Raw genomic sequence first — 10,127 nt, 5'->3', positions numbered from 1 at the left:
ATATATGTATATGTATATATATACTGTATATACAAAATATCTTCCGCTTATTCCAAAGTCGAGTGGCGGGGGCTGATAGATAGATAGGTAAGTAGGTATGTATATGTATGTATGTATGCATACACAATAAATAACAAATATATTCAGAGGTTTTTTTTTTAGGAATATAGTAAATAATGTTTGGTCAGCAAGATAATCAATGAGAAACAAAATGCACTTTCATTGAAGTGCCTTTATTTATAGTAGTTTATTCACATAACATCTTGTTTAGAAATATCAGAAATGAGGGTACTTGTTATAAAAACGTGGAGACATATCTTCAGGAATTGACTGATGGTGTTGCACAGTGAAGCCACTATTGGAATGAGCAGAACCATCCAGTGGATTTCATTCAACACCTTTCATGAACTCCAGGAACTCTGTCAATAAAACAAAAACAAAAAAAAGAATGCATTTATACATCAATAGAATACTGTGCCAAATTTTGTTTGTTGGCTAGTTTTATTAGAACTTAAATGCAATTAAATGGAAATGGACTGCACTTATATAATGCCTGTCTATCTAATCAACATACTCAAAGTGCTGTACAACACAATCTGTGCTCTCATTTACCTCCACACACACATTCATACAGAACTCTACTAGAACTCTACAAAGCTAATCTGAGTTGTATGGAGACTAGGCATTTAGTGGTTTAGTACCTTGCCCAGAGACACTTCAACATGTGACTGCAGGTGGTTTCAAACCCTCAACTCTACCATTGTAGGATGACTGACCATTCAGTGGTTGTAGAGTGGAAAGAATATCATTCCAATTTCTGCATAGCCTTAACACTGATCTTACTTCAGAATTGTATCTTCTTTCACAGAACTGGGACCCCTTTCTGTAACAATCCTTGAATATTTAAACCCTGAAATCCAGGCAGGACATGAGGAGCTCAAAATTACTTATTTATTAAATAAACACAAGAATCAAAAAACTTTCAAAATGAAACACAAGACTAATAATTACCAAAAACAGATACTGACAATACCCTCATTTCAAAGGGTCATCCCCAGACGATACAAAGTCCAACTAAAATACATACTTGGGGGTGGAGGGGGGGGGGGGGGGCATAGGAAGAAGGGAACTACACAAAATACCAAAGCAAAAACACTTCAGGGTTTCAGATCTGGAAACAAGGAGGAGTCAAAACTGCTAAAGTTCAAGGTGAACGGCCCAGGAACTGTCCAGTCAAACGAAGCAGTTCAGATGGATGGTCCATTAATCGTTCAGTCAGAAAAAGCAGTTCAGGTGGACAGCCTCGTCCCTCGTTTATCGCGGGGGATCCGTACCCTGAAGACCCATGATAAGTGAAAAACCGCGAAGTAGGAATAGTACTACAAACAGTAAATAGTAGGTTATTTGGTGTTTTAAACCCTTCCCATGCTCTTGCGATATTCTAAACAACGTTTCTAAATTCTAAACGCTCTAAAAGAGCACAGAATGTCATGATTTCAGCTATCTGCCTTGTCTGCCCTTTGCCACCTGCAATCGTTCTTGGCCACACCCACTTCTCCGCTCTGCACGGTGAACAGCTGATCAGCTGCAGCAGGAAATTTATCCTGCAGTATGGGCTGCACAAACCATACCATACCATACCACTTTATTTATAAAGTACTTAAAACAGCAACAAGGCCAACCAAAGTGCTGCACAAAGGTGCAGCAGGTGCTAAATAATTTAAAACAATTTATTTTAAATAAAAATTCCATGTCCATCATGCAGCTCATCCATCATTCAGCCAATTGTGTGTCATGTTCAGTCTTATTTTGAAAAACCGCGATAGAGCGAGTCTGCGGTAGCGTGAGTCTGCGATAAAGCGAGTCCACAATAAATAAACCGTGAAGTAGTGAGGGACTACTGTATTTATATATATATATATATATATATATATATATATATATATATATATATGACCTCAGTTTGAGAACCACTGCTATAGAAAAACCATTAACTAGCCAAGTCCCCATAGGCGGCGCAAAGCCACTGAGGCTAGCTCCTGTTAGTGGTCTTCCAGCAGTTTCCGAGCATCCAGAACCTCAGGTCGAGTTGGTGACAGTCCTGAGTAAGCATAGTGCAAAGGCTAAGCCCCCAGTTCACCACTGACCCATTGACGTTTCCAGTCAATTTTCTTCACTCAGTGACACACCAGCTGAGAAGCAGTCCCTGGTCATTGGCAGCTCCATAGTTTGAAACATGGCACTAGGAACACCAGCGGCCATAGTCAAATGCATTCTGGGAGCCAGAGCGGGCGACATAGAATCTTATCTGAAACTGCTGACTAAGGCTAAGGCTAAATACAGTAAGACTGTTATTCACATTGGCGGTAATGACACCCGGTTACGCCAATCGCAGGTCACTAAAATTAATGTTGCTTTGGTGTGTGACTTTGTTAAAACCATGTCGGACTTCGTAGTTTTCTCCGGGCCCCTCCCCAACCTGACCAGCGATGACATGTTTAGACATATGTTGTCGTTTAACCGCTGGGTGTCCAGGTGGTGTTCTGACGACGACGTGGGCTACATAGATAACTGGAGTTTTTTTGGGGAAAACCTGGTCTGATGCGGAGAGATGGCATCCATCCCACTTTGGACAGAGCCACTCTTCTTTCTAGAAATATGTCTGATTTTGTTTATCCCCCAAATTATTGACAACCCAGGGTCCAGTCCAGGAAGCAGAGTTATAGTCCTCCACACCTCTCTGCTGCTTCTCTTCTGTTACCCACCCACACCCACATTGAAACAGTGTCAACTCGCCCACGGCTCAAATTAAATAAACAAAAAATCAGCTCTAAAAATATAAACCATAAAAATCTGATTAAAATAAACACAGTTACTTTACCAGAGCAAAATCATAAAATCATTAGATGTGGATTATTGAACATCAGATCTCTTTCCTCTAAATCCCTGTTAGTTAATGAACTGATAACTGATCATCATATTGATTTATTCTGTCTGACAGAAACTTGGCTACAACAGGAGGAGTTTGTTAGTATAAATGAATCCACTCCTGCTAATTATTAAAATTTCGAGGTCGAGGTGGAGGAGTAGCTTCTATTTTTCAGTCAGGATTATTGATTAATGCCAAACCAGTTATTAGTTATGATTCTTTTGAATCACTGTCCCTCAGTCTTTCTCATCCAAAATGGAAATCAGAAAAGTCACTTTTACTAGTTGTTATATATCATCCACCAGGTCCTCATTCTCAGTTTTTGTCTGAATGCTCAGATTTTTTTGTCTGACTTACTACTGAATACTGATAAAGTCATAATAATGGGAGATGTCAATATTCATGTAGATGTTGAAAGTGATAGCTCAAGCACAGCCTTTAATAATTTAATAGTCAAATGACTTTACCCAAAATGTCCACACACCTACTCATTCTCATCATCACACTCTTGATCTGGTTGTAGTTGCTGGTTTATATGACATAGAGAGTAAGTATAATACTTCCTCAAAATCCTGTTCTGTCTGAGCTTTTTTAATAACCTTTGAGTTTACGTTAACTGACTACACAGCCACTAAGAAAGATATAAAATAACTGTCGATCTAGAGTGATCATCTTTTGTTTTGCATTACCATGTGCAGTTGGTACCGTACCATCATAATCAATTTTGCCATCATTGTTTTTGTCTCCATCTTTCATCAGTTCCTCAATGTCATCTTCTGTAATGGGCTCTCCGGTGGATTCCAGCATTCCCTTCAGTTCATCTAAGTCAATGTAACCATCACCGTTCCTTAAATAAAGAGAAATGTACAGTCAGATACGTAAACTAAAGTGTGTTTAAACAGTTGCATGATTACACAAGTACAAACCAGATTCCATAAAAGTTGGGACACTAAACAAATTGTGAATAAAAACTGAATGCAATGATGTGGAGGTGCCAACATCTAATATTTTATTCAGAATAAAACACAAATCACAGATCAAAAGTTTAAACTGAGAGAATGTATCATTTTAAGGGAAAAAATCTGTTGTTTCCAAATTTCATGGCGTCAACAAATCCCAAAAAAGTTGGGACAAGTCCATTTTTACCACTGTGTGGCATCCCCCCTTCTTCTTACAACACTCAACAGACGTCTAGGGACAGAGGAGACCAGTTTCTCAAGTTTAGAAATAGGAATGCTCTCCCATTCATGTCTAATACAGGCCTCTAACTGTTCAATCGTCTTGGGCATTCTTTGTCGCACCTTCCTCCTTATGATGCGCCAAATGTTCTCTATAGGTGAAAGATCTGGACTGCAGGCTGGACATTTCAGTACCCGGATCCTTCTCCTACGTAGCCATGATGTTGTGATTGCTGCAGAATGTGGTCTGGCATTATTGTGTTGAAAAATGCAGGGTCTTCCCTAAAAGAAATGACGTCTAGATGGAGCATATGTTGTTCTAGAACCTGAACATAGTTCTCTGCATTAATGGTGCCTTTCCAGACATGCAAGCTGCCCATGCCACAAGCGCTCATGCAACCCCATACCATCAGTGATGCAGGCATCTGAACGGAGCATTGATAACAACTTGGACCATCCTTGTCCTCTCTGGTCCGGATGACATGGTGTCCCAGTGTTCCATAAAGAACTTCAAATCGTGACTCATCTGACCACAGAACAGTCTTCCATTTTGCCACACTCCATTTTAAATGACCCCTGGCCCAGTGCAAACGTCTGAGCTTGTGGAGCTAGCTTAGAAATGGCTTTCTCTTTGCACTGTAGAGTTTCAGCTGGCAACGGCCGATGGCACGGTGGATTGTGTTCACTGACAATGCTTTCTGGAAGTATTCCTGAGCAAATTCTGTTATTTCCTTGACAGTGGCATTCCTGTTTGAGGTGCAGTGACGTTTAAGGGCCCGGCAATCATGAGCATCCAGTAGAGTTTTATGGCCTTGAGACTTACGCACAGCGATTGTTCCAGATTCTCTGAATCTTTTGATGATGTTATGCACGGTTGATGATGATAACTTAAAAGTCTTTGCTATTTTACGCTGGGTAACACCATTCTGGTATTGCTGCACTATCTTTCTGCGCAACAGTGGTGGAATTGGTGATCCTCTTACCATCTTGGCTTCTGAGAGACACTGACACTCTGAGAAGCTCTTTTTATACCCAATCATGTTGTCAATTGACCTAATTAGTGTTAATTGGTCTTCCAGCTGTTCGTTATAAGCTCAATTTCCTTTTTCCAGCCACTTATTGCTACTTGTCCCAACTTTTTTGGGATTTGTTGACACTGTGAAATTTTGAATCAACATATTTTTCCTTTAAAATGTTACATTTACTCAGATTAAACTTTTAATCTGTCATCTATGTTATATTACGAATAAAATATTGACATTTGCCATCTCCACATCATTGCATTCAGTTTTTATTCACAATTGGTTTAGTGTCCCAACTTTTTTGGAATCCGGTTTGTAAAGTTTGACTAGAATAAATAAAGCATGTCTAGAATTCATCACTGATTTCCCCTACATGTATTGCCTATCACTGAAGTTTTGTGTATATGGGTATGTGCTCCTTTCTCTGTCTGTTAGCAAAATATCTCTTGAACAAGCCAGTGAACTACTTTTAATAAAATGCTCAGAAGCTAATCATTTGATGTACATCTGTAACTGCAGAACATTTGGAGTTGACCTACATTAAGATAGCTATAACATCTAATAAACAGTCAATACAAAAATGGCTATCTCAGCATAAGATGATATTGGTCTAAAACTCTGTTGGGAAAAGCAGAGAGCAATAGGCATTCATTCACTGAATGCTGGGCCTTTCACCACATGGCTGTACTTCTTTATCATGTTGCAATTGCTCTGTGCAAAGTGAACAAAAGGAAATACAAACTTACTTATCAAACATGCGGAAAAGTTCAGCCAGCTCCTCCTCTGATTTTCCTTTGCTCTCTTCTTTCATGCAGCGAACCATCATGACCAAGAATTCATCAAAATCAACTGTGCCGCTGCCTAGGAACATGAAGCTGGATGTTATGAAGCAACCATCAAAGACCAGTTTCTAAATTTTCTAACTACTCATTTTTACAATGAGATGGTGTCAGAACTCAGCTTAATCATTGGAAGTGAAAGGTGATGCATTTACTCTTGTCTTCAGATTTATGGTTTTTACTTACGCTTTTGGCCATCATGCTTCTGCACACTTTGTGCTATTTTAACCGTTCATTCAAAAAATCATAAGCTCTATAATAAATAGTGATAACTTTCAGTTTTTGTAACTTTCACACTTCTTGAAATGTTCATCTTTATTTACAATTATTTCCTCACAATATTATCTCTTTAATTCAATCAAATGTGTTTTTTTTAAATGTACTTTGATATACTCTTCTATTTTTTTGTCTTCTTATGTTCTATTTGTCCCCTGTCACAGAGTGAAAAGGGGGAACTGGAAAAAATAGTCCCGGGGTGGGGGTGGTGGGGGTATCTGGGGGTCCAGACCAAAATAGAACTATTTGGTTTAAATGAAAATGATTCGAGCCATTTAGATTTAGCTTCTTCAGAAGAATTCAGCAACGTCAATCAACAATCAGAATTCAAAATGCATTATCAGAAAATATAAGTTTCATGTTTATGTGTAATGGACTGAAAGCCTGAACTTGACTGAAACCATCGAGGACAATTGTCCCCTAGTGTCTGCCTGCGGTGCCTTTTTTTTTTAAGTTCTGCACCATTTTCTTGACTAACAAATAAAATTACACTTCATATAATTTCCTTTAGGTATTGATTTTTGTTGATTCGGGTGGTTCCTACATTTCTGCTGTATGTTCAATTCATCAAGCAAGATCTCCAGATATTTATTGTGCAAGGCTGGAGGCAGCTGCAAAGATGGTCAGTCTCAAGGAGGAAACACCACCATCTCCCATCTGTTCTCATCCCCCCCGCCAAACAAACAACCCCCACCTTCTTACTGACTGAGGCCTGAAGTTGTTTGTCAAGCACCAAAAAAAGTACAGGGAAAAAAAGATAAAGAAGTTGATGGAAGTTTAACGTCAATAGAGAGACAGCGAGAGGGAGAGGGAGTAATGAGATTTGAGAGATTTGTGATATTTTGCATGTTTGGATTTTTACGGGTATAATGGAGTGTGTTTAGTGGTTAGTCAGTTTTAGTGTGTCTGAGTCAAAACAATGAAGCGATTTTTGAACCTGGATCTGCAGCTTTTGTTTAAGGTGAGGGATGGAGCCACATATCCAGAAATAGACGAAGCGGAGGAGTCAAACTTCTCAGACATCGAATGGAAGCACAAAGGCAGAGACGTGGAAGAAAAACTGAGTGTGAGTCAGACAGTGAGGACTTTGACTTTGTTCTTGAAGAGGGAAGAGAGGAAAAGCGCACTGAGCGCCACACTCTTGCTTAAGCTTGGTCCTTGGCATGATATCATCAGCCTTTGATAATCATCGGTTGTGTGCTCAGGTTTGATCTTTATATGTTTTTTTTTAACTCTTGCATGGCCTGAATGTGAAAAAAAACATGACCATCATATTCTATGACAGTGATTACACCATAAGAACACATGAAATTACAATGGTGTCTGTTGGACTTAATGTTATTTGAAGTTTAACAAAAAGTGTCAAGTTACATTATGATTGACAGGCCATTAATGAGTTGGACAGATCTTGCGTACAGAGGGTACATCCCTACATCCCTAGTAATCAGCAATATGCTAGTTTTAAAAATACAATATGGCAACACCTGAAACAACATTTTGCTTGTATTCTGAATGACAGGAAAAGGCAGTAACACTTTGTCCATATCTAGTAAAGTAGATGGCAGTATATTACCATCCTCATCCACCTCATCGATCATCTCCTGTAACTCCTCAGGGGTTGGGTTCTGCCCCAGCATCCTCATCACCTTCCCCAACTCTTTGGTGCTGATGCAGCCATCCTCAGCATCTTGTATGAAGATGTCAAAGGCAGCCTTGAACTCTGAAAAGAACAGCAGTTAAGAGGATGGTAAAACATACAGAAACTGAGATGGTAAACTGGTACACTGTAATGCTGACCCCTGCCAAATCCATGGACAGCAACATGAATTCAGATTATCTAGGTGTCTTCAGTAACATTGATGCAGCTTCATATTTCTTACAGACAGCGCCATTGACAAAAAGACAGGAGAAAGAACTAGAAGTGGCAGAAATGAAGATGTTGAGGTTCTCCTTAGGAGTGACAAGGATGATGAGATTAGGAATGAGATCATCCGAGGTACAGCACAGGTTGAACAACTGGGAGATAAAGTTAGAGAGACCAGACTGAGATGGTCTTGACATGTCTAGAGGAGGGACAGTGGGTATACTGGTAGAAGGATGTTAGAAATGCAGCTGCAGGAAAAAGACAGAGGAGATGTATGGATGCAGTTAGAGAGGACATGGAGGTAGTTGGAGTGAGGACAGAGGATGCAGAGGACAGAGTAAGATGGAGGAGGATGACTCGCTGTGGTGACCCTGAAGAGGGAAAATCCAGTAGAAGAATATATATTTTACAGTTATTACCCACTACCCAAAAGCAAAAGTTGGACAGTAACATGTTTGATTGAGTGTCTTTCTGTTAGCAAAATGTCTCTTGAACCACAAGCAGAAAGTTCTTCCACTTTCTGTGTTCTTCTAAATACTTCCAGAATGTAATTAGTAATCTACACCTAAAAACACTAGCAAACACAAAAATGACTATAACTCAGTCAGTTTGACATCTAGATAAATTTCAAAATATAGCAGCACCCAGTACCCAGTTTGTAATTTGAGCACAAACAGACTTTGTGAGATTTGTGTTCAAAACATTTCCATTAACTATTTTGATCAAACCTGTTGCTCTTAAAGCAAAATACCTCATGAACTACTGGAAAGATGTGAATAAAACTTTTAGGGTAAAGCTGTATCTCAACAAATAACTAACATTTGGAGACAACTCACTTCAAGATGGGTTAATATACAGTACCGGTAAATTTTGTTGACAAAATTATAGATGTAATATACGTAGAATTCTGTTTGGAGTTTTCTTACCATTTTTCTGCTCCTCAGTCAAGTTCTCTACCTGCAAGGGAAAACAAAGTAAGTTTTTATTTTAGAATTAGATTTTTAAGTATTATTCATGACATAAGGCCTGGATGGACAGGTTTCTGTATACCTGACCTTACTACCGGTAAGGCAAACCAAACTCTTGCACCGCTTGTAGGGACCAAACAGCCTGTAGCAACGGGCCCCCAATCCCAAACACACGAAGCACCCCCCCATAATTATATATAATAAAATGTCTTTCCACAGTCAGATTTTGTAGTTCTTCAGGGAGGACTTCAAGGTGTTCCCAGACCAATTAAGAAACAGTCTGTCCAGCATGTCCAGGGTTTTTCCTGGGGTCTTCCCCCAGTCAGATGCCCAGGACACCTCCCTAGGGTGGTGTCCTGGTGACATCCTTACCAGATGGCCAAACCACCTCAACTGACTCCTCTCCATGTGGAAGAGTAACAACTCTACTTCCGAGTTTCTCCTGAAGAACTGAGCTTCTCTCCCTATCTCTAAGGGAGAGTTTGGAGAAAACTAATTTTACCCACTTGTATCTGCAATCTAGATCTTTCGGTCACTGCCCAGAGATTATGACCATATGTGAGTATAGCAACATTGACTTGTAAGTAGATAGCTTCACCTTGTGGCTCTGCTCCCTCTTCACCACAACGGACTGGTGCAGAGTCCACAAACTGCAAAAGATGCTTTGATCCGTCTGTTAATCTTCATTCATCTGATGCTCCATTTTCCCTCCCTCATGAATAAAACCTGAGGAACTTGAACTCCTTCAGCTGAGGCAGTACCTTACTACCAACCTGGAGAGGACTATCCACCCTTTTCCAACTGTGGAAACTGTCTGCCACAGCTCCCTCCTCTGTGATTATGTCATTGACTGCAACTCCCTTTTATGGTTCATCCTCTTGTGTTCATTCTTTTATAGAAACCCCTGGTTCATCTGTTGCAGCAGCAATATCTTAGCTGTTCCTAGAACTGGGGTCACTGCACCATGTACTCACAAATGACCACTGGCACCTTTGAGACTCAGATTATTTATTTATCTATCTATCTATCTATCTATCTATCTATCTATCTA

General features: G+C 39.7%; 1 protein-coding gene across 1 annotated transcript in view; it reads right to left on the bottom strand.

Annotated features, from left to right (window-relative positions):
• Positions 1-232: 232 nt before the first annotated feature.
• The window catches only part of LOC119417564 (troponin C, slow skeletal and cardiac muscles-like), a 28,036-nt gene continuing 18,141 nt past the window's right edge, over positions 233-10,127 (bottom strand). The window contains exons 3-7 of the mRNA XM_037684801.1: positions 9,035-9,065; positions 7,818-7,964; positions 5,876-5,990; positions 3,640-3,776; positions 233-419 (exon numbers count right to left, since the gene is read on the bottom strand). Of these exons, the coding sequence (XP_037540729.1) occupies positions 388-419; positions 3,640-3,776; positions 5,876-5,990; positions 7,818-7,964; positions 9,035-9,065 (462 nt within the window). The 3' untranslated portion in view covers positions 233-387. The remainder of the gene's footprint in view (positions 420-3,639; positions 3,777-5,875; positions 5,991-7,817; positions 7,965-9,034; positions 9,066-10,127) is intronic.

This window comes from Nematolebias whitei, chromosome 11 (genome assembly GCF_014905685.2).
Source record: "Nematolebias whitei isolate Nwh7 chromosome 11, NemWhi1, whole genome shotgun sequence".
Classification (NCBI taxonomy): Eukaryota; Metazoa; Chordata; class Actinopteri; order Cyprinodontiformes; family Rivulidae; genus Nematolebias; species Nematolebias whitei.
Note: the sequence above shows the minus strand (reverse complement) of the source record. Positions and strands in the feature narration are given on the sequence as shown.